Source organism: Maylandia zebra, linkage group LG12, assembly GCF_041146795.1.
Source record: "Maylandia zebra isolate NMK-2024a linkage group LG12, Mzebra_GT3a, whole genome shotgun sequence".
NCBI lineage: Eukaryota > Metazoa > Chordata > Actinopteri > Cichliformes > Cichlidae > Maylandia > Maylandia zebra.
In genome coordinates, this window is record NC_135178.1 from 923732 (window position 1) to 949606 (window position 25875).

Below are 25875 nucleotides of genomic sequence, written 5' to 3' on the forward strand. Positions count from 1 at the left end.
AGATCATAGCCATACCTCATCTCCATTCTCCAGCGCTCCTCCTCTTCTCTTCTTCTCCAATACTCTTCTTTCTGCATCTGCTTTCTCATCTTCTCCTCCTGGATCTTTCTGGCTCGAATGCTGGGTTTGACTTCTACTTGGAGGTCTGGGTTTACCTTTTTCTACAAAACAAAAACTGCAATCAAGAACTCGACTGGTTATAAACGTAAGGCTAAGCAGCTGTGCCCCCCGCTGACCATATGCCACGAGGGACGACATCATGATGATGATACTGTAACAAAGTGCTGTGAGATACAGTTTAAAATTAGTTGTCTGCCAAGTTGTCTTTTGTGTGGACAACAATGGTTCCATCCTTGAGAGAGGCTCTGAAAAGCATCGAGTACAACGGGGCACGACCAGAGGAGCGTGTGCGACGTGACAAAGCAGGGCATGCAGTCTGAGCGTCTGTCTAAGGGGAGTGAAGTAAATAAAGTACAGTGTGTGGCAGGAAAATGTGCCCTGTCGTCACAGAGGAGAAGCTGCTACAGTCTGGCTGAATGAAAGTAAAAAATAACAAAGTGACTTCTTGCACAACACTGTATGTGAAGATAGGTGAGTTTAGCTCAGTTCACCTGTGCAGTGCTCAAACACACAGACTGGATCAGGGGACGGCGTTCCCTCATGTGTATGATAGGAACACGTGTTATCAAAAGAGCATTTCCTGCTGTCAGCTGTTAATTTGGGGAAGTGCTTGAAGACTAACCTTGTACTGCAGGCGATGCCGGCGACCTTTTAGATGCATCTCCTTTGCATTTGGATCATTGAAACTACATTCACACAACTTGCAATGGAAGCGAATGACTTTGCCTTCATCGTTGCGGACCTGGAAAAGAAAGCAACACATTACACTCCAAGTTTGAATTCCTGCATTGTTCCCAAGTATGTCCCAGTTTGTTCAAACTCACTTCTTCAACATAGTCATGGCCAACAGGCTGAACATCACTCTGCAGTACAGCAAGGGATGATGTGGAAAGATCTGGAATGTCACTCTTGGGTTCCTGGGACCCTGAAGAGGCTGCGACAGGCTTAGAGGCCTCGACTTTGGCCTCTGCCCTGGAATCTTCCATCTTCACTGTGGTCTGTAATTTGTTCCCACCTGCATGTCACCAATGACGCGTATTTAATCATCATAAAACCTAGAAAGTGAAGTACAGTCACAGAACAACCACACAGCTCGTGTGTTTAGTGGATTACAAAGGAAAAGTATGCTTTTGATGCTCACCTCTGTACCTTTAAACTGTTTATCACAGGAAACGTGTGATTTCTTACTCAAGCCCAACATTAGCCAGGCATTTTATTAAGATGCCAATCTTTAGATTATTGAATGTGGTGGAGGGACAAGCCTGAAAACCTGCTCCTATGTATTTAGAATGGATTAATTGACCAGTCTGAACCTATTAACCACGTGATGTGTCATGTGATGCGTTGCACTGAGCAGATGTGAGTTTATGAGCTCTGCACTGGCCAGCTGTAAAATATTAGTATTTTAGCTCATTTTGCCAACAAATTGCCTCGAATGTTTATATAATGTCTTTAGACGAGTTTTTTGCACACCTTCGATTCAAGCAGAGAGAGAGAAATATGCAAACGAGGAGTCAAAGCGAAAACTAGCAGTGACATAGCAGCCAGCAATAGCCCCGAAAATGAGACCATGTGCGACGCTGAGGATTTGTTATTTGTGTTGGGGAGGGTTGAGGTTTCCAGGCTTTGTGTTCAGGTTTTGCTGGGAACCAGTGTTCTTGTTTTATGCTCAATTATTTTGGTCGATAGGTTCAGACTGGTCAAATGCAGATTTGGTTAAATATGTAACAACACAAAATATATATTACTCTTCTTATATGTCAGATAAGTACTTGGAATGTTAAAGGGTCCAACAATGTGGTGAAAAAAAGTCAAGTCTAAATTGTCTGAAGAAAGATTTGATTCACGTTGCTTTTTTGCAAGAAACCCATCTGACAGATGATGAACACAAATACTGTAGAGAATGGGTTGGTCAAATTTTTTTTCATCCTACTCCACAAATAAAAGGGGGTTTATTACCCTTATACACAAAAACCTTCCCTTCACTGCTACAGCCACTCACAAGGACAATGAAGGAAGATATATTTTGGTTAAAGGGATGTTGCATGGGGAAACTGTTCTTCTAGATAATATATATGCGCCGAATGCACAGGATGATGAGTTTTACACGGTATTATTTAGTCAATTAGAGGTCATGGACTGTGCTAATATAATATTAGCGGGTGACTTTAACTGTGTTTTATGCCCAAAAATGGATCAACTTCCCCCACAATCTACTTTGACAAAAAATTCCAAAGCCCTTTGGCAAATTGTAAATGAGCTTGACCTTATGGGCATCTGGCGACACTATAATCCATTATCTAAAGAGTACACTTTCCACTCTAACCCTCACTTGTCAGCATCTCGTATAGATTATATTTTTATGTCCAAGTATCAGTCAGTTGGTTCAGCAGGTAAAGATTGGTCATATAGGTCTCTCTGACCACACTCCTAACCATTCAACCCATGAGGCATATTGAGCGCCCCATGTCTTGGAAGATGAGCACACTGTCCCTTTTGGATGAGAAATGTATACATTTCATAACAGAGCAAACAACATTATTTTTTAGAAATAATGCTATAGAGCAGCGGTCCCCAACCCCCGGGCCTTGGACCGGTACCGGGCCGTGAGTCGTTTGGTACCGGGCCGTGAGAGTAGAGGCTCAGGTGTGAAATGTATAGTTTTCAGGGTTTTTTGTTATCGTTTTTATCGTTAACTCTGTTTTCCTGGGTCTTTTCACGTGTGTTATGAATAAATATTTTTTTCGGTACCTGTACTAGTTTTATTTTGTTGTATTTATCCTCTTGTATTTAAAGGCCGGTCCGTGAAAATATTGTCGGGCATAAACCGGTCCGTGGCGCAAAAAAGATTGGGGACCGCTGCTATAGAGGAGATAGACCCGAGAACCTCATGGGATAGTTATGAGGCTTACATGAGAGGGATGATTATTTCATACAAAAGTCATAAAAGAAAACAACGATTAACAAGGCAGTTAGAGATCGAGAATAATATAAAAAAGCTGGAGAAACAATATTATGTAACAAAATCAGCTGAAACATTAAGTGAGCTTAAAATTGCTAGGACATCTTTGCGTAATTTGATAATGTGAAAGGCTGAAAGAGACGTCCTTTTTGCCAGACGACGGCTTTTTGAATCAGCTAATAAGCCTAATGTGTGATGTGAATGGTGAAAGGCAAGTAGGAAACCGTCAGATTAATGAGTGCTTTAGAGAATTCTACACAAATTTATACCAGTCTGAGATGGACATAACAAGGCTTAACTCGACTTAGTATTCCCTCAGCTCTCTGAAGATCACGTCAGCCTGCTGGAGTCACCCATAACACTGATGGAGGTGGATAAAGCTATATCTGCACTGCAGTCAGGGAAACGTCCTGGGGCAGATGACTTCCCAGTAGAATTTAAGGTAATGAAAGTGAAGTTAAATAGTTTATTATTAAGGGTTTTTAATAAAGCACTTGAAGAATCGAAACTCCCAGAATCTATGTACCAGGCTAATATAACATTGATAGCTAAAAAAGATAAAAACCCGGATTCATGCTCATCTTACAGGCCTATGAGCCTTCTTGGTGTTGATAATAAGATACTTTCAAAGATACTGGCTCTTAGGCTAGAAAAGGTAATGTGCTCTATTGTGCATGCTGACCAGACAGGTTTCATTAAGGGGAGGAATTCTTATAACAATACTCGACGCCTATTTAATATTATTCATTTTATAAATTTTTATCAAATGCCTGGGGTTGTTGTTTCTATGGATGCCGAAAACGCATTTGGTAGAATTGAATGGGATTTGAGTTTGGAAAAAACTTTCTGGGGTGGATCAAAATTATATACAAATACCAACAGCATCTGTGTTAACTAACGGCTTGCTATCCTCCCCAGTTACATTGAGCAGAGGTACAGCCCAAGGTAGCCCATTGTCACCACTATTATTTGCTTTGGCCATTGAGCCTCTGACCATTAGACAAAATCCAAGTGTTCATGGAGTTAAAATTGGGGATAAACAACCTGAAATTCTGCTCTATGCAGACGATATTCTTCTGACATTGACTGACCCTGCCAACTCTCTACCTGTTCTTACCAGGTGTATCAAGGACTTTGGTCTTATATCTGGATGTAAAGTAAATTTTGATAAATCTGTTGTAATGACTGTGTAGTGGAGGGGACCTTTTCACTGGGCACCATCAGGTTTTGTATATTTGGGAGCTGACAAGATGGAGGTCACTTCCGATATCATTTCTGGGAAGAATAAATCTCATTAAGATGGTAATCCTACCCAAAATATTATATCCCACAGGCATGTTGTTTGCAATTTTGAAATCAGAAGACATTAAAGTAATAATAAGGCTGGTGGATTTCATTTGGGCAGGAAGAAAACCCAAAATTAAATTGGAGACACTACAGTTACCGAAAGATCTGGGCGGGTGGGGAGTGCCAAACATTAAATTAAATTATGTTCTTTCAATACTAGGGCTGTGTGATATGATCAAAATCTCATATCCCGATATCAGACATCTATCGTCCCGATAACGATATAAATCACAAAAATGTAACATTTTCTGTAAATTCTGTGAATCTCGACTTGCGTGAAGTGTTTCCAGCTGGGCGTCGTGTAGCTGGAGTCGAGTGTTTTAACCGATGCATGAAACTACACATTTTTAGACATAAGTTGTAACGGCGCCGTTTTCTTTGTGCGTATTTATTACACGGCGTGCTGCCGGGGAAAGCCTGTTCTAACGTTTGAGTCTAAGGTTTATTTTTTAGCACCTGGCGGCTCTTTTTTACTTCTCATCCGTAAATAATCTGCATCTTTCACGTGATTCAGTTTATTTTGAAAAGTCTCAACAGGATCTTGAGCTTTATTGTGAAAGGTTTATGTGGAACATAAACAAGCAGACGCGCGATGGTGTTACCGTCGTTGTTGCTAACGACAACGCATAAAAACAGGCGCTTGTCCGTCTGTAGTGTGGTTATATTAAATATAAGAGAAAGAGAGAACTTGAAATTAATATAGCCACTACAGTGACATCAGAACGATGAACAAATATTGCTGTAAACAGTTTATTTTGCGACACCACGAAACAAACGATAGCGTAAAATGAAACGACAGATGTTTTTATATCGTCATCCGATACATATCATTATATCGAACAGCCCTACTCAATACAAGCGAGGTTTCTTTCTTCCTGGATTCATGAACATTCTGGGCTGCCACGGCTAAATATTGAGGAAGTATTATGTAAACCATCCTCACCTGTTAGCTTTCTAGGGAAACGCCTAAATGACTTACCTCACGTAATAAAGCATAACCCACTATAATGCTATGTGGACGTGGGGAAAACTGAGAAAACTTTTTAACAGTAGTCATCCGTTTAATATTTTGTCAATGCTTATAAATAATCCAGACCTTCTGACATAGTGTTGAGCTTTGTGGGATGGCATAAAGTAGGTGTAAAGAGGTTTTATGACCTCTTTATACATGGTGAGTTTAAATCATTTGAATCCCTGAAGTCCCAGTATTCTGTGTCAAAGACTGAGTTTTATAAGTATTCGCAATTGAGACAATATGTGTTAAAAAATGCTAAATCATTACAAATCTCAACAGCCTCTTCTCAGTTGGAGAAGTTTCTTCTGGATAAAAGGGAGTATAAACATTTTGTATCAAAGTTTGATTCAGAGATTTATGCCCTAATTGTGGATAAATTGGCATGGTTGAGAAAATCTTGGGGGACGTTGCTTAAATGTGAAATAGATATACAGGCATGGGACAAAATCCTGCTCCTTCCATCTAAAATCTCTGTTTGTAACCGATTTAAAGAACTGCAGCACAAAATTTTGCACAATGTGTATATTTCTCTGTATATTTATAGTAAGTATAATATGGGAACATCTTCAAATTGTCTCCAGCGTAAGGCCGGAGTGGGCACTAGATTTCATTGCTTGTGGGAATGTGCTATTATTCAGTCACTTTGGAAAGAGGTCTGCGCCAATATTAGTACAGCCATTGGTCATCAGGTGACAGAAAACCCATTAATGTGTTTATTGGGATATATTCCTGTCTCACTGGTACAACATGAGCATGTGATTCAGTCACTGTTAATGTTGGCCAGGAAAAGCATTATGTTGAGATGGGAGGGGGCTGAGCCTCCCTCCATTCCTCTATGGAAGTCGCTCATCATTGATGTTATGACTCTGATCAGGCCGGGACATCATATTGATGGGAGCTCCCGAATTTTTGTGGACAAATGGAAGAAACCACTGGAAACACTGGGAGCAACCTGTAAACTGGATTCTAATGGACAACAATTATGGACATAATTTATCACAAGTTCTCTGTGGACTCTGGAGAATGTGTAATATTCTAGTGCTGTGCAGTGTTACTATCTTGGATGTGAACCAGTCTTGTATTTGTTGGAAAAAAAAGTTAAATAAAAGTTTAAAAAAAGAAAAAAAAGAGAAAGGATTAATTCTATCTTTATGAGACACGGTTACTGTCATTGTTTTTCTGTTAAATAACCTAAAAAATGACTGCCTGCAGCTTAACTTCAGTAATCCCTCCCCTATCAATCACAACCCAATCCTACAACACTGCCTAAAGTCCTGCCATTAATTCATGTTTGGATTATGAATATGATCAAGTTGAACTGCTTGTTCCACCCGCTTCAAAACAAACAACAACAAAAGCTGCACCAGAGGACATGATCCACACTTCCTGCCAGTAAGTCAGTGCGAGTGAAATACAGCAGGGTGGCATTTATTTTAAATCATCAAGTAACAAAAGGTAAAAGCTTCAAATCTCCTGCTCTGGTATTCAGACTGTTACTACCAACATTTTCAGACCCAACTTCAGTTTCTCTGCTTTTAATCAAAAGCCACACTTCCCGTTTCCCTCCAATCATCAGGAAAGCTCGTCACAAATAAAGCAGGATTGTTTTAAGCAGAACTATTCACATTTTTCATGAACAGGTGCAAATGAGACCAAAGAGCATTGCTGTTAAACAACTTACTAACCTACAAAGTTGATCTTGGGGGTGTTGACTTTTTTCCCCACTGAAGCAGCACTGGCAGCAGAAAGGCTGTTGGCTTGGGGGCTCTTAACACCTGCCACACCGCTGCTAACCAGGTTAATGGGCCTCAGGTAGGAGGAGCTGGAGGCAGGAGAGGAGGAGGTAGCCACACATGGAGAGCTGGTGGTACTGGAACTGCTGAAAGTAGCCAGTGTGGTCTTGCTTGGAGCAGCTGTCGTGGTGGATGATGTCTGAGTAACCATACTGGGCTCAGTGGATGGAATGGGCTTACCGAGTTTGGTGTGGAGTTTTACAACCTAGAAAAGAGAAACGAGTGCACAGACGCTTTCTGATTATTCTACATACAGCAGACACTAGAACAGATTCCTGTGTAGAGCCAGGTTTGCTTGAGCACTGACAATCATCGTGGACAGAAAGTATAGGCTGCCTCTTCAAATGACTGCTGTGTTTCATTCTTTGTTGTAACAATGCTAAATCTTACACCACTGCAAAGCCTGCTTCCTTCCCCTGAGTGGTGCTACGTTTGTTCATCTGTGGGTTTAGCAGCAGAGTGTGTGGGCTGTGAAAGACACAGTGGGAATGTGAATCATACCTTTTGGTGCTTGGCTCCACGAATATGGGCAGCATAGGCGTCAGCACCAGTACATGAAACATCACAAAGTTCACATCGGAGCTGGTTCTGAGCATTGCGGGCCAGTGCTCCTCCACCGCTACCACTGCTACTGCTGCTCTGAGAAACCTTCAATGCCGCTTCCTTCTTTTTGTGCTTCTGGCCTTCAAGGTGCTCCTTGTAAGTCTTATGCAGTCAGAATTGGAGGGACACACAGATTATTCATGAGACAAAACACTAATCAACATTCCCACAAGCGACTGCATAAATGTTTTATAAATGTTGCTCTTCGTCAACTGAAGTTGTAGATTTACAGAAACGTCCTTGATCATTCTTGTTATGGTTCACGGTTTTTTCCCTCCTCAGGACACATTACCATGTCAGTCCACCCAACTCTGATAAACTCCCCATCAAAGAATGGCTTTCTGTTTTTTGAGGGATTTGTAGAAAATCTCAAAGCTGGTCTTAACTGCTCCATCCCTGAAGCTTTGCTAGCAAACGTCTGATGTCTGAACCTGCTCTGCAACAGGCAGCTTCTTGTGTTTAGGCCGGTGATTCCTCAACACAGCAGTCTGCTCACTGCAAACTGAGCACATGGCTTTAACTCTGACTTCAGTACATAATACTTCCATGTCCACTAATAACCATAAAACAATTAAATATCTTATGATTGACTGTGAAAAGCATTGAACTTAACCCTGTGTGTTCATTAGTTATCAGTAAATTAACCCAAGCATCATATCCATACACACCATATTTAGCCTAACATTCATTGTCGTCAGTCTTTACTAAGTCGAATGGGAGGCGGAGCCTTCAGCTTACAGGCCCCTCTGCTGTCTGGATTCAGGACACATACACCATCTCTACTTTGGAGACAAATTTCTCTCCATAGCTTTGAGCCTAATCTTCAAAGGGTTGCAAACGTGTACGATGTGCTCCACAAGCGTAAAATAAAATTTACAAATGTGTGCAATGATTTGTGTGTAACTGTTGATGTCCCACACGTGTGCGGCCTCTAGCCTAATCCACACAAATACGAAGCAATCTGACCACACGTAAAACTATTTTACAAACGCGTACATCCAAACCTGAATAAATACTGATTGTTTACGCACAGTGTATTAAGTTCAGCTCCTGAATCTGATAATATTACCCTCCAAAACCCTTTCTTTGCACACAGATGTCTCAAACTACACGCAACTTCTCTCTCGCTCGCTCACAAAGCCTTCCATACGTGTGGACGAATCACCCGATAGGTCACGCCATACGGGTTTGTGGCAGGTTTAAAGCTTCGCACAGGTCCACTAATGTAGGCTGCTTTCAAGTCCCAGTGTAAACGTAGGACATCAGGGCTTCCACTGTATGCCTGCGTTTGTTTTTCTAAATGATCATCACAGCTAATAACCGCTTTACTAGAAACCATCGGTTTACCACACACAGACAGTGGCGCGAATGTTCGGGATTATTTGTTTGAACAGTAATGGTAGACCACCAAGACCTGGATGACCACTGACATGTTTGGGATCATTTATTATGCCGACATTAATAATAATAATGGATTGGATTTATATAGCGCTTTTCAAGGCACCCAAAGCGCTTTACAATGCCACTATTCATTCACTCTCACATTCACACACTGGTGGAGGCAGCTACAGTTGTAGCCACAGCTGCCCTGGGGTAGACTGACAGAAGCGAGGCTGCCATATCGCGCCATCGGTCGCTGTTATTAGAGAGTGCTAAGATTAACATTAAAGTGTTATTCCACCGTACCTGAATCAAATATCTGTTTATTTGAAATATATAACTTAACATACACTCACTCCAGTGGATGATCCACAGTACGACCATGCTGTCCCCTCTGTCTGCAGCTGAGCACTGGCTGAATTTCCCCAGCATGTAAGAGCACATTATTTAACCCATGCATGAACCTTTAGAGGCTGGTGTATCGGCTCTGTGATGGATAAATCACCTCTTCTAGTTTTGAAAAAAATAAAAACAAACAAAGCTTTACACTGGGACCTGAAAGCAGCCTACCCGTGTGGATCTGTGAGAAGCTGCAGCATTAAATTAGTCTCAGACATCCCAGGGAAAGGCTCCTTCTTTCAGGAATATGAGGGGGGGTTGCTTCACTGGTGAAAGCACCACAAGGTATAAAATCTTAAGCCTGACTCTGCTAAAGGAAACAAGGCTGTAAATCTCTCTTCACGCAAGCCTGACCGGAGGGCGGGTTGCCATGGTAACAGGAGTGCTGCCTGCAGAAGGGTCATCTCCACAGAGGTGCAGAAGAAGAAACGTGAGCTGGTATCAGACTCAGTTTCTGTGAGTCACAATAAGAGTGTTCCCTGTGTGCGTGTGGTGCTCTGTGATCGTTTGGCTGTCCTGAGTGAGCAAACAGACACAGCAGCCGTTTTTAACTCACAGCTTTAACTGCTTAGCACATTTATGCACTTTCAGTTCAAAAATGAACCCAACAGCATGCGATGTGATCTGTGTCCACACGTATTTAAGGAGGTTTGACATCTGTGTGCACAGAAAGGTCTCTGCAAGGTAACATGATCAGATTCGTGAGGTGAACCTAATAAATTGTGCAGAAACAATCAGTACTTCTTCAGATTTGCATTGATTTGTAAAACAGTTTTACATTTGGTCAACCTGCTTTATATTTGTGTGTGTGGATTGAAGTACGACTCCTCAAAAGTTACACACAAAACACTGCACACATTTGTGAGTCTTCGTTTATGCTTGTTGAGCACATCATATGCATCTGCAGCTCTTCCACAGTGTCTGTGGCTACGTCCACACTGGCCCGGATAGATTTGAAAACTGCATTTTCGTCTGAAAAAGCTCCGCGTCCACACTAGCGTTTCAGTCCTGTTCACAGAGGTGTGCGTCCACATTGAAAAGACCGAAAACACTTATGTTCCAGTACTGCGCATGCGTGAAACAAGATTCCTGCTTCATTTCTGTCTGCCGTTTATTTACTTTCCGGCTCTTTGAAACGTTGCGGCAAAATGTCGAGGAAATGCACCAAGTTTTTTAAATGGACTCACAATGAGGTGGAGTTGTTGCTGCGAGTAACACAAAAGTACAAAGTTGTATAAGCCAGTGAGAATTAAAGAATTTGAAGAAAAGCTCTCTGGAGCATGTACAAACTGATATTAATCTTTAATTATTTTAAAAAATTATTTTAAAAAGCAACAAAGTTACCACTCACTGATGAGTTGATCAAAGAGTGTCTGGTAGCTGAAAAGGAACAAACTGCATGACGCATCATTTACATTTGAATCCCACAGACCTCGTACAGGGCACACAGACAAGCTGATGAGCTGCATGGCATATATGTATTATCTTTGCATGGTTGAAAGACTTGCTGGCCAACATTAGGCACTCCATAGAAAACAAGTGGAGATATCACAAGACATTTTACATTTAAACATGACTGTTAGATATCCATGCACTCAGCGGTGAACTCACCTGTGGGCCAGCACAGCTGATCTTACACACATCACAATAGTGTATCTGAGGAGGTTTGGGGGGCTGTTTGGGCCTCAGCTGTTTACTCTGAAAGGGGGGCTTCTTAGTAAAGGTGTTGCCTGTCCATGCTGCAGTTGCAGCTACAGCTGCCACTGCCTGCTTCTGCTGCTGTTGCTGCTGGTAGTAACTGGAGGCTGCTGAGTAAACTGCAGCTTCATAGCCAGAGTATGAGGTTCCTGAAAAACATCCAAACCTACTTACTGCTGCTCTGTTTGTCAACTTCTCAAAAGGTTCTCAGAAAAAAAACATTTATTTACACAATGAGACCATATTCAACATTTCTAGTCAACATGTCACAGAATCAGACGAAAGGTCTCAAAGCTATGCTAACAGAGCTAAGGCGCTGTAGCTGTCCTCTGAGGTAAACACAGCATGACTAGCATCAAAAAAATGTTAGACATATTGTTTACCATTGTTATTGCCGCTCTCATACAGCTAAAAACAAACACATAGTCATTTGTTATCCAGAACACAACTGATCGGCTGCATTACGATTCACCTTCATGTTACTCACGAACTACAGTAAAAAAGTTGTTCCTGGAGCAGTGCTTTTGTGATAACGTCTCACAGCTTACCAGAGTATGTAACAGCATTAGTGCTGTATGTTGGGCTTTGGGAGTAAGACGGGACAACAGAGGCTGCAGCAGCCACGGGCTGGACAGTAGATGTCACTGGGTAGATGGAGAACGTTGAAGAGGCTGGACTAGGAGCAGCTGGCTTTATCACAGTCACCTGTCGAGTCTGCTGGCTCTGGGTGTATGATGTCACCCCCTGGCTGTAGACCGGTTTGGGGGCTAGAAAACACAGAAAAGGATACAAAATTTCAAAGTTCTGCTTGGTCACGTTGTGCTGTACTGCCACAAACGATATTTTGATAGTCGACTAGTCACAGATTATTTTTGCGATTAGTTGAGTAATCAGATCATCATCCATTGGACGTAAAACGTTCAGCTTATTGCACCAGCATCTGCTCTTATATAACTATCATTAGCTTACAGCTTTAAGTGTTTCAGGTCTGTGCTAACTAAAAATAAAGACAAGATGATAGTTTATTAAATTTTAATGACATTTGCAGATTGTTTCAGTGAAGTTTAATAAACTCCTTGCTATCTAAAATATAACAGGACATCGGAGTAAATTCTCGAGCATCTCACACTTCTGATAATCAGCTGTCTGCTTGAAGTTTATTCAGCTGTGTAAAAACTATAACTTTAATCTCAGCCAAACCGATTTACTCAGGAACAAATAAAACACTGAAAAAAGCCAAACAATAACATTTCAAGTTATCTGAGTGACTTATATATCATGTTTAACCTGAGTAGCGAAAGACGGCGGTGGGTGTGTTATTCTTACTCCGAATCTGAATAAGTACGCGGGACCACTGTGTGCGGTAAGACCAACTCTTTACTCACTGTATTACCATCTCCCGGCATAATTACACAATCAAACAATGAACACATACTGCCCATACAACAAATGTACCAGAGACAATTATGAATACACCACAGTGGGTTTGAAAACGATTTGCCGGGAGTCTAGTGAGCCTTGCCCCCGGCTAGCTATCGAGCTGGTGGGTAACAGACGTCTCCGAAAACGTCGGAGCGCTTTTTTTTTTTATTTTTTATTTTTTATTCTTTATTTCTAAAATATTACTTCACGATGGTGATTACAGGCATTAATCAACAAAATTTACAAGGGAAAAACAAAGCAAAACGAAAGAGTAAAAAAAAAAAAAAAAAGAGTAAAAAAAGAAAAAACAGTCGGGAGTGACCAGTTAGCTAGGTTGGTGGTTTCAAGCTTTGAAAAGAAGATTCGGTTTATGGGTATTGGCATATAGGACCCACTTATCCCAACACAAATGGAACCAACCCACCCCGTCATTGACATGAGCTGTTACTTCCTCCATCCTATAAATCTCTAGCGTAATTTCCCACCATAATGACAAGGTCGGTATATCTTGCGAGGACCATTTCTTAGTTATACTTTTCTTACTTGCAACAAGTAAAGCTCTTAACAGACATGTATCATTTTTAGACCAGTTCCGCGGTATACAACCAAAAAAAGATTGTCTTCATGTCCAAAGAGAATGTACAGTCAAAAATGCCTTGTAATGTACCATGAATGTCTTTCCAGTAAGTCCGTAGCACAGGACAGTCCCACATAATATGGGTGTGATGTGCTCGTTGGTGTCCACAGTTTCTCCAACACACAGGAGGATTCCCATCATAATGAGCCTTTTGACACGGAGAAATAAAGAACCTTATCAAAGACTTCCATCCGAATTCCCTCCAGCTGTTGGAGGAAGTACTCCTCCATTGCCGTTCCCATATCTGAGTCCATTCATCCCTTGAAATACACATCCCTCCCTCCTTTTCCCATAACATCTTCACATAATCAGTTGAGTGGGGAAGCTTATTTATAAGAAAATTATACCAAAAGGAAATGAGCCTTGTATCGACATCCCCACTGTACGCCTGTCTAAACAAAGTTACCAGTTCCACATTAGTGTTTGACATCACACCGATTGTTGTCTTTATATAATGTCTTATTTGCAGGTATCGATAAAAATCCTGTTTTTCTAGATTGTATTTCTGTTTCAGTGTGTCAAAACTAATAAAGTTCCCATCCTTAATCAGACTATCGAATGTAGATAACCCTTTAGCAGACCAACTTTTAAAACGTGAGTCCAGTTTATTCGGGACAAAGTCAGAGTCATATGCATACCATTTAAATAAAGCCAAATCCTGTTCCAGTTTAAATTCTTTCACGACTTTTCTCCATATATTAAGTGTGCACGACACCCAGGGGTTGCAAACCTTGTCAATACATTTTCGAATGTTCGAATCCATCAAGACAGCTTGTATTGGAGAGGAAAACATGTTCTCCTCAATAGTCTTCCAGTGTGCTTGGTAGCTTGTATCACACCAATTGACCACAGTCACAAACCAAGAACATATGTAACTGCACAAACGTGTAACATAACTGATGCCTAGTTCTGAGTTTTATGTAATAAATAATGCAAAAGTATTGGGCTGTTCACATGAGCAGCCCGAAAATAATTTTTTAGTGACGGCAACCCCCATCCTCCCGCCTTCTTATGTAGTTGTAAAGTTTTAAAACAAACCCTCAGCCGCTTCCCCCCCATATAAACCGCGATATTATTTTATCCCATTCATTGAAACGGCATAAATATAATATTCTTGGCAAAATATTCATTTTAATAGATTCAATTCGTGAGTGTAGAGAAAGAGAGGGGATCATGTTCCATCGTCTAATATCACCCACTATTCTCCTTTGTAGGGAACCAAAATTCTCCTCAAATAGTTTAGTTAAATCCTTGGGAATAACAACTCCTAAATATTTTAATGATTGTGCTTGCCAACTCATTGGATATTGAACAACCAAGTGAGCAGGAGGGCTATAGTTATAACTGAGAATTTGAGTATTAGACATATTAATTTTATAGCCAGAGAGTTTCCCAAATTTTTGGCATAAATTCATCAACAAAGGCAGGGAGGGAGGGGCAGCACGGTGGCACGGTGGTTAGCACTGTTGCCGCACAGCAAGAAGGTCCTGAGTTCACTTCCACCATCAGGCCAGGGTCTTTCTGTGTGGAGTTTGCATGTTCTCCCCGTGTTTGCGTGGGTTCTCTCCGGGTACTCCGGCTTCCTCCCACCGTCCAAAGACATGCAGCTTGTGGGGATAGGTTAATTGATTAATCCAAATTGTCACTAGGTGTGAATGTGAGTGTGAATGGTTGTCTGTCCCTGTGTGTTAGCCCTGCGACAGACTGGCGACCTGTCCAGGGTGTACCCCGCCTTTCGCCCTATGACAGCTGGGATAGGCTCCAGCGCCCCTGGAAAGGATAAGCGGAAGCGAATGGATGGATGGAGGCAGGGAGTTAGTGGGCTGATCTAGGTATATCAATATGTCATCCGCATAGCAAGCAAGCTTGTGTTCCTGTCCCGCAATGGTAATCCCCTTAATATCTTTATTTTGTCTAATTGATTGTGCCAAAGGTTCTAAATACAAAGCAAACAGAAGCGGGGACCAAGCACAGCCTTGTTTATTTCCTCTCTGCAGAACAAAGCTATTTGAGAGACCCATTAACTTTAATTCTTGCGGTGGGGTTAGTATATAATGCCCTCACCGTATCAACAATTCCCTTATGTAAGCCGAATTTATCCAAGACTTTGTATAGAAAGTCCCAATTTACGGAGTCGAAGGCTTTTTCTGCATCAATACTCATAAGCATGGCTGTACTCTTAGATGTCTGTATCTGATGTATTACATGAAGAGTTCTACGTATATTATCCTGGGTCTGTCGTCGTCTTATGAACCCCGTTTGGTCATTACTAATCAGGTCGGGTAAAAATTCTTCCATTCTCCTGGCCATTATCGAAGTAAACAGTCTATAATCTATGTTAAGGACAGAAATGGGTCTATATGAGCCACACTCCATTTTGTCTTTCCCTTCACGTCGGAGCGCTTTTGAAAGTATGTGGTGTCTTGATAAACTGAGCAGATATTTGAGGTTTACACAGCTACATTCTCGCCTGAAAATATGTTAAACGTTTATTTTGTGACCCAGAAAGAATAATAAGAGTAATATTAAAACTAATTAGCTGCCGCCATTGTTGGAAACTGAGCAGGGCCGCGCTATGAATTCTGGGATAGGTTGGGCCACGAAGTATGCACCCGACCCATCCTTCAAACCTGGGGAAATAAAGGACGCATTTGTGGGCCGCATTATTTGGAGTCTTGGAATTTGGACAGTCTTCCTCGTGTCGCTGTAACGTAATCGGCCTACAAATGCGGGCACAGGAGGATGCGGTTCCTGAATTTGGACACAGCTACGATAACGGACACTGCTGCTTCTTCTTCTTCTTCGGGGTTTAACGGCAGCTGGCATCCTTGTACATGCAGTGCTGCCATCTTCTGTTTCAGTCCGTTATTACACTCTTAAATCCTACTACTTATTCCTGCGTCTTTTGGGATCTTACAAAGCTTCAAACGACGCGCTGACTATTAAAATAGTCGCCGCAACGTAATCGTGACTAGTCGACTAACCCTGCTTCTGAGCCACATAGTTAGCCTCCAATTTATAATATGTTTCAATATATGGGGCAGGGATAGCTCAGTAGGTAGAGTGGTTGCCCCATGATTGGAAGGTCTGGGTTTCGAATCCACTGAACGGCTACCCAGAGGTTCCCCTGAGCAAGATACCGTCCCTACACACTGCTCCCCATGCGCTTGATTAGTGGCTGCCCACTGCTTCACTGAGTTAATGGGTTAAATGCAGAGAGCGTAATTTCCCCACGGGGATCAATTAGCTATACATTATTATTAAATAATGTAGCAGAACAGAGTGTTTCGTGGTGGGGTTAGGCATTAATAGCAGCAGTTATTTCACATTCCCTGCTGTTGTACATCGTAGAGTGACAGCAGCTGAAAGCATGTCTTTCACGCATTGTGGCTGCAGCAGCCCGTCACTGAAGGAGCTGCTTAAGGCCGTCAGGCTGAGATGCATGGGGTGGCCACCGTTCTCCTGTCACCGACTACCTCACTGGGTCAACAGGTCGTCCAAGAACAGCGCTGGCCTTCTTGATCAGTGTGTTCAGTTTATTCCTCTCCCAGCAGAGATACGGCTGACCAACACAAACACAGTCATAGGAGCTCCCACTGCACTCCATAGGAGCCGAGGCTCCATTGCAGATACAACCTGCTGTGTCTTTACCTGTAGTGTATCATTAGTCCAGCCTACTGGTCGGACGAGTCAGAGATCATGGCTGTCAGGGGAACATCTACAGGCTGCTTAAGCCCCAGAATGCTGCCTTCAGCACTGGTAACACAACCAGTGTGAGAGCAGCAAAGGGTGTCATCACCGTGTGTTCCTTCTACTGTGGTGCCATTCAAAGCATCTTAACAAACTGGTGGAAACTCCCCCGCCTCCAGATCAGGAACCACGCTGTGTTTAGTAAAGATAGCTCTCCCACCAACACACGAAGCAGTCAGCATTACAGTGGCCTCCACCCATCCCTCACACAGCTTCCCTCAGGGACAAGATGAAACACCACCCTGTGCCTCCTCCACCCGACTAAGAACCAGCAACAGTTCCAGGCTAACTCACTCCCACACAAACACAAAGCAACCACTCCACACTGCATTGCTCCTGTGATTTCTATATATCCAGTCTTACACCTTTTCTTTATTAGCACTGTAAAGGACACACTCCAATAAATTACATTTACACTGTAACCATTCTTGTATAATTAATATTTGACCAATTAATACCAATTTTTTAGTTCTCCAACAGGCCTGTTATTCACAGCTCACATCTTTGCTTCCCACACAGTGACAATATATCAGCACAGTCCCATATGTAAGGCAGTAATAACAATAAATCTGACGTTGACTTCCCTCCCTGGGTAGGACACTTGACACTGTGATGTCGTTTCTGGTTAAGGAGTGGGTTAATAGAAGGAATACAACAGTTGTAGCCTCTTTTCTGGACACATCGGTGGGTGGGTGCAGTCAACGCACAAGGCTGACAGACACTGAATTTGCAGTGTACTGTGTGGTAACCAGTCAACTTACAATTCATTCTCTGGTGACAGTGTGACCTTCATGGCAGGCCTTGCATAGACAAACCACATTCTGCATGGCTTCATTGTAAAGAGTCAGCACTCTAAGGTGTGTAGTCTAGTCCCATCACTCACTGTAAACATTTGGCTCATTAGGAAATTCATTATAATTTAAAATTATGTTAGGAGTGTATTTGGGGGAATTTTTAACCATTCTTCCAGAAGTGCATTTGTGAGATCACACACACTGTTAGATGCCAAGGCCTGGCTCACACTCCAATTTATCCCAAAGTTGTTCTGTTGGGTTGAGGTCAGGACTCAGACCAGTCAAGCTCGTCCATGTTTTATGGACTTTGCCTCGGGCACTGGTTCACAGTGATGCTGGCATCCTCTCAACCCTCTGATTTTACGTGGCCCATCACTTTGTGTCAGTTTGTGTGGTTCCCATTCATTTCCAGAGGGAAAGAGGAAAATTCCCAACTAGACTTTCTGCACAGGTGCATCCCATCACTGTACCATGCAGGAACTCACTGAGAGCGACCCAGTCTTTCACAAATGTTTGTAGAAGCAGTCTGGAAGCCTAGTTGCTTTATTCTGTACACATGTGGCCATTGAATTACTTTGCATACCTGAATTCAATTATTTGGATGGATGAGTGAATACTTCTAACAACATAGTGTGTAAAGAGTTTCAAAGTTTTAGAAGTTCAAATTCTTTTTACTTGTATAGCACCAATTCTTAACGGTCACTTCAATGCCCTTTATAACGTCCTGCAATAATAAAGAAAAAGCCCAATAAGCAGCTCATCCCCTATGAGCAAACACTTGGTGACAGTGGAAAGGAAAACAGGAAGAAATCTCCTGCAGATCCAGACTGGGGGAGGTCAGGCCATCTCCCAGGTGGGGGTGAGGGGAAACAGAAGATCAAGTAGGGACAAAGTTTCTTGGTAGTAAAATAAGCAAGTAATCAAAATGATTACAAATCAATGCATTTGGTAGTAATGGGGTAGAAAAATGTGTATTTGAGTGTACCTGTCTGGTAGTAGGTATCTGCCACACTGGGTTGTGGCTGTGCAGCAGCAACAGCCGCTGTTGCAGTGGGTTGTTGGTAATACTGCTTACTGTCGTAAGCTACAGCTGGAGCCGTCGACCGGACGTAGGAGTAGGAATCCTGCAAAATGATCAGAGTCTCAGACATCGTTGTTCATGCCACTGTTTCAGTCTATATTTCAATGCACGTCTGAGAAAAGAATCAACTCCAAACTTCTACTGGAGGTCTACTGTGTTTCTTATCATAATACTTTACTAACAAATACTGAACCACAACTTTAAGTCTCACATCAATGATAAAACTGTCTGCTCTTAAACAGGACATGAAACATCAACTAAGTGTCATTTACACCATGGACAGGTCATCAGCCTTTCACAGCTGAGGGGTAAAAAGCAGTCTACAAGTGTTGGTTTTCCTATTAGCCCCTAGTTGCAGCAGAGTTTTATGTTTAAAAGCAACAAGGGGCAGATTGGCCACCTTCACTCTGTCTTTGGTTCTTCGTCATTGGCAGCTGCTCTGAAGTGGGAGGTTCCAGCAGTTCGCCGTAACACAGAGCTGTGTGGAGGTGTTTCATTCAGGTGCACGAGTGGTTTACTGGACTACATCCAATGAAGACTTCTTTTATTTTTCCCAAATATTTTCCAGATATGTGACCAAGAACCACATGACATCCATTTGTCCTAAACACGGCAGTTATGCATGACAATGACTGTGATAGACTCAAGTGATTAAGGCCCAGTCACACAGGCCTGGAGACAGGGCTGCAGCCACCAGTCATGGGGGCAAAATAAGTACTCATGACAGCTTTCAAATGGTTGCTTGAGGTTCATGGCAGTGCCTGGGAAAATTAGTCCTGTAGCCCCTATCACACAGGCTAATCCCTGGGGATACCATACTGGACACAATACAGCCACCGGTTCCTAGGAACTGGTGGGTGTATTATGTTTTAGAATAAAATGGTCCTCTCAGAATTCACTCAATTCCACAGCGACGTCCCAACATAATTTCATTATGAAGATACCTAAAACTTTATAACATTTTAAAACTGAACAAGGCAATGTTGATACATTTGAATAAAGTAAGATATATACTCTTGCCTCAATGGCAAATTAACAAGATCTCTAAATGTTCACTAGATAATTGATAACAACGGCCCGTGATTTTAGCTGTAATGTTTGAAGACGTTACACAGTTAAAAGCTTGAGTTTGAGCTTTTTGATGTCAACATTGTATTTGGTTTTTAATCTCCTTCCACATACTTTTAAAATATTTCTGTATACGATACCCACACATCTTTGATCGCTATAAGCAGTAATTAATTATTAATAAACAGAAAATTACATTTTAACTTTGCATTATTCTTATAGACTACATTCACAGTAAGAGCAAAAACTGTGACAATAACCACAACACTTCATTTTGTTAAACTTTATTGTCATTACTATTAGATTTTGTACAGAACCGCAGAGGTTTAAGGTCCAGAAAGAACGAATGCAGCTCAAGTCCGGTTTCTGGAGCCCTACTGCTGAAAGAAGAAGAAATATTAATACAAACATGTCAAAGGTGGAAATCAGTCAATTTACCTTCTTCCCCCACCAATATATAGCATTTATTATTTCTTAGACAGCTTCTATATTTTACACATCCTCCTGATAGTACACTTAAACAGCGCCTCAATAAGGGTAGGTTTAAAACAAAAACAACCATTTCCTTATTCAAATTGATTTTAGCATGAATAATGTGATATCCATTCATTAACTGCTGAATCGATTTCCTCAGTGGTGCTAGGTTTGAATACATGCCGCCTACAGACAGCAGTGTAACATGACAGCTGTCTGTAGGCTGTTAAACTAAAAATAAATGTGCTGCCATGTGCTGTGAAGTAACTTAAACATGTCACACATGCCTGCTACACCAAATCTAAAACCATTTCTTGGCCCAGTCCGATCTGCCAACTATTGCTGACCAACTGGTGCCCATACTAGGTTTGAACACTTACTAGTCAAGCAAAGCGACTGGACTGTTTAAATTGTACAGTTTCATTAAATCTATCTATTCCATTTCAGATGCTAAGTAGTTGTCATCAGAAAAGGTTCAGGTACCTGCTGGTTGCTTCCAGGTCTCCACACTGCTGGTGCACAGGCAGAGGATTGCCACGTTCGACACAGTTCCCTCACAGGCAGAGTCAAGTACTGTGGTGAGGATATGTAGGAAGATCCCCAAGCTAAGGATCCACAGCAGCTTCCTGGCAGCAGACCCACTTGCTTGCCAACTAACCAATCATGTCCGGTAACTCAATCGAGTTTCTCCCGTCCTCATTTTGAAACGCCATCATTAAGCTTTTGAGAGTCATTGCATTTAATTTGACTGATTTAAAGCATTTATGGAGAGAATGTATTAACTTGTGTGTAATTCATTTAATTCCTGCTGATAGTGTCCAATTAGAAACTAGTTAATGGAATTCTGCAAATGCATTTATGGCACGTGAGCTCCCACAAATATAATGAAGGCAGCACATCTCTCCCCATATTCCTCATTCAAAGAGACTCCAAAGAATGTTCTGGAATCTGTGAGTCTACAGAAAAATGTTGTGGTACCTGGTAGTTCTGTGAGGTGACTGGTGGGGGTGGCGGAGGGACTTCAGGCTGCCGTTGAGGGTAGCCATAATCTGTGGCCGCGTGAGTCGGCTGGTATCCTCCGTAAGCGGCAGCAGTGGCAGCAGCTGCCACGGCAACAGGCGCAGGCCTAGCTACTGCAACTGTGGCTGCAGCAGGGGCGTAAGCTGCTGCCACAGTGTGTGCTGCCACTGGTGCTTGATGAACTGTGTAACTGGCCACTGTGGTTGGATGGGTGTATGCTACCCCGGCTGCTGGCTGCTGGCTGGGAGACACAAAGGGAAACATGAAGGTTATCTCGACAGTCTAACTGAGAAATGCCTTTGCACATGTTAAAAGATCTTTTTCAGACTCCAGTGTCTCCAAAACTGTACAGCTTTCCCCAAACTGCCATGACAAATTGCATATTAATGATCAACAAACTGGTCTCACAGCCCACTGTTTCCCCAGTGGTGCCAGTTTCAGTCATTGTGCGAATGTCCTGTTTATAAGGCTGGACACCTGCAGTCAGCTGAGACTGTAGAAGTCAGCTGATGATGATGGAAGGTTTCTCCCACTGAAACGTCCAGATGAACAGATTCTGGGGATTTCTTACCTGGATGACTGAGGATGCATCAAGACTTTACAGCTGTACTAACTACCAAAGCATGTATGGAGATTCTTTTGACCCTGCTGAGATTATGCCACCATGATTACATTTAAAAATTGTCTTTTTTTAAAATCCTCCCACTAATGGGACTCAGGGGTCCCTTAAATTATCATCTGAATCGTGCAGTATAGACTACTGTTAATACATACCTTGAATTATTTGGCATATAAAGACTTTTTGTTGATTTATTTAAATGTGCATGACAATTATGGTGCAACTGCATGCTCTTCTGTACAGGTCAGCTGTAACACATATCAGGTTTACTTTGTGGACTAATTTGTAATAAAGCACTTCTCCTCCTGATAAATTCAATTGTATTTATATAACATCAAATCACAACAGCAGTTGTCTCAAGGTGCTTTGTGCTGTAAAGCAGGGGTGTCCAGCTCCAGGCCTCGAGGGCCGGTGTCCTGCAGGTTTTAGATGCGTCCTTAATCCAACACAGCTGATTTAAACGGCTAAATGACCTCCCCAACATGTCCTGAAGTTCTCCAGAGGCCTGGTAATGAACGAATCATGTGAGTCAGGTGTGTTGACCCAGGGTGAGATCTAAAACCTGCAGGACACCGGCCCTCCAGGCCGGGAGTTGGACACCCCTGCTGTAAGGTAAAGACCCTGCCATAATACAAAGAAGAACAGCCAACAGTCACATGTCCCCCTGTAAGCAAAACACAGCATTACAACTACTGAGTATCATCCTAAGTTGCTGCAATGAATCTCCGGGGAAATGAACTAGGCCGTCACATCATTATTTCACTTTGACTTTAAGATCGTCTTTAAATCCACCCCTCTGTAGGTTGATCCTCTTCATTTAAGTTCAGATGTTCTCAGGAATCTGAACATTCCTCAGATTTTTCCCAAAACCTCAGGAATGTTCTCAGCACCTTGCTGAAACTAGGCTGCGCAGACCTGAGGGAGTTCAGAAGGCAAAATTGGTCCAACCTGCAACATGCAAGCTGTGCCTAAAGATGAGTGTACTGTGTTACTCCATTTTATTAATGTGGAGTTAACAAAACAATCCTAAAACTAAATCCTGAAATATAGTGACTTGATGGTCATGATCATCCAGGACGGGTAAAGAGCAGAGCGTGCTGAGAGAGAAAGCCATCACAAGGACTAAAGGCGCCAACGCAGATCAATAAGACGTGATGAGAGTGAAAGGAAATGGAGACGGGGCCAACAAATAGGGTTACTGTATAAGTTTCCAAGAATCCTTTGTCATGTAAAAACATTGTTGATGTGGATTCAGCACACAAACCAGGATACTGACAGGATTCAGAGTCCAGTTTGATTTGAAACAAGACATTTTTAAGCACAGTGGTTAGCACTGCTGCCCGAGTCAGCTGGGTCTGCGTTGGCATGCATCATCATTTGGAGTTTGTTCTGCCTGTGTGCTCGCTCCAGCTTCCAGCCACATAACACATGCTTCTTAGGTTAACCAACCATGGTTGGTGTTACTGAGTGTTTCCCTGTCTGTGTTAGAGTACTACACCTGTCACCTTATGACAACCAGGTGTTGGTTCAAGGTGAAAGATGGTCTCTAACCTTCTTTCCACTGGTGCTTCAAATGCCTAAGTGATTTAAGTGTTTATACGGTGACACCAACACAATCTTTGTCATACTCAAGGAGAGCAACACAATCCAATCTGAGGACAATGTAAAACATCAGTGATATAGTTCATTTCGGGGCCTGAATATCTGTTTACCCCATATTACAACAGTCTCACTACTTCGCACACTTTAACGGGTTAGTTTGGATCCAAAGCTCCCACCTTTTTTTGTTCAGAAATAAAAAAATTAATTAGACAAACAGCTGACGTCATGTTGCTGACCATGGCTTCCACCACAGCAGCTGCTCTACCACCATTTCACCATAAATCTTGTGTACAAAATTAAAATGTCAAAGGTAGAATAATTATGCCCGAAGCCTACAATACAATGTAAAATCAAAGAAACCATTTACAGTCACGGGGACATTTTAGCAGTTTGGAAACTTTCAACTTTTCCAAAGTGCTGAAATTTCACGGGGACATTTGGAGAGCAAGCGGTGCTCCTTTGGTTTATGTTTGAAGAAAAGTAAAAGAAAAGTGCATGAACACTTGGCTAGAACAGGGCCGAGGCTGTTGGTATGCAACCCCCCCCCCCCCCCCCTTTTGTTAAAATAACAGATTAAATTCATACAAAACTAGCAGGTGGCTTGCTCGTGCTTCAGAGGCCTGACTTAGTGATTGAATGCATACCATTATGCTCGGGGTGAGCACTGAAACGGCACATTTAGGCCGTAAAGCTTTTTTAAAAAGGTTTTTGACTGCAGCTGAATTTGGACCGAGCCCTGTTCCCTTTGCTCTGACACCGACCGCATCCCAGCACACACACTCACCTGTGAGAGCAGGTGCTGCTCAGCAACAACATCATCATAGTAATAATTATTATAATAATCCTGCACTCTCCCATGAGATGCATGTTTTGGGATAACGAGTGTTCAGCCGTGCAGTGAAAGGCAGGTTATATTTTCCTACCAAATAACTATTTCAGTTGGTCCTTATAATAAAGTCTAATAATGTCACACATAAGGGGGCTGTCCCGTATTTGGATGCCCGACCCCCATGGAGGCTCCCATGTGTTCGGCCTCGGTCTGGAGTGGATCGGCAGTGCTTCACGTTTATTTCCGTAGTTTTCCGTCGGAACTGTGGAGAAGGTCCAACCGTAGCACCGGGAACAACAGCCCCCTCCCCCAATGCGAACAACGGGATCAGTGGGCAGTAGCAAGCCTTAATATTAATATGTACGTACAGCATATAAACAAGCCATCGTTCGACCACAGAAGCATTATGCAGCACACAGGAACCCAACCAGCCACGTATCCCGCATCCCCCTACCTGTACTGAGCGGCAGCGCCGTGGGTAAATCCAAAGTAATTGCCGGTAGCCATTTTGGCATCTTCACCAAGCCGGCCAGGCACTGCGGAGGACACACACAGGATAAGCTAACCGTTAGCAGCGGTCCAACAACTATTTATTCACGGTTTTATTGCCTTTCTTACGCCTGCAGACACATCAACATTTTTAAAGTTGTCCTTAATATAAATTCACATTTGGTCGATACTTACCATAGGTGAAGGATACTACTGGACATATGGGAATCATTGGTTTTGTATATTCTACCCACTCTCTGCAGCGCTACACCAACCTATATATATTACATGTCGCACCCGGAAATGGCGTCATGACGCATGCGCAGAACGGTAAAACGTTAGCGTTGGGTGCGGTCCTACAGTGAGCAGAAACACACACATACATTCAGTCTGCAGTAACATGTCTGAATAGCGTTGGGACAGGGCCGTGAGTCCCGCTGTGCGGTGTCTTTTAACAACAGTCCGTAAATGTGTGCATACTGAGGACAGCAGCTGCTCCCATTCTGGTCTCATATGAGACTGTAGCTGCTCAGCAGACCCCACTCGCGCTTTTTTACATTTCACTGAGCGGCAGATGTTTTCAGTCGATGAACGTCTGGACTGGCATTTATAATCGTACTTTTCTAATCTTACTGATCACTCATATTCACACCACACATCCATAAAGCACGCACTGTCAAATATTACTCGTTTCAACATACAAACCTGATGTAGAGGACTGACTTAGAATTTTACGTAAAGTCAACAAATGGGTTCTGGGGACATTTTGTTTA

At 42.4% G+C, this 25875-nt stretch overlaps 1 protein-coding gene across 2 annotated transcripts in view; it reads right to left on the bottom strand.

Annotated features, from left to right (window-relative positions):
* Positions 1-25441, bottom strand: part of zfr (zinc finger RNA binding protein) — a 42743-nt gene extending 17302 nt beyond the window's left edge. For both annotated transcript variants that reach the window (XM_004558642.5, XM_004558643.4), the window contains exons 1-11: positions 25298-25441; positions 25068-25149; positions 21522-21804; positions 18906-19044; positions 11866-12084; positions 11231-11466; positions 7739-7942; positions 7130-7442; positions 945-1135; positions 743-862; positions 16-161 (exon numbers count right to left, since the gene is read on the bottom strand). In XM_004558642.5, coding sequence (XP_004558699.1) covers positions 16-161; positions 743-862; positions 945-1135; positions 7130-7442; positions 7739-7942; positions 11231-11466; positions 11866-12084; positions 18906-19044; positions 21522-21804; positions 25068-25149; positions 25298-25334 — 1970 coding nt within the window. In that variant the 5' untranslated portion in view covers positions 25335-25441. The remainder of the gene's footprint in view (positions 1-15; positions 162-742; positions 863-944; positions 1136-7129; positions 7443-7738; positions 7943-11230; positions 11467-11865; positions 12085-18905; positions 19045-21521; positions 21805-25067; positions 25150-25297) is intronic.
* Between the last annotated feature and the right edge of the window lie 434 nt (positions 25442-25875).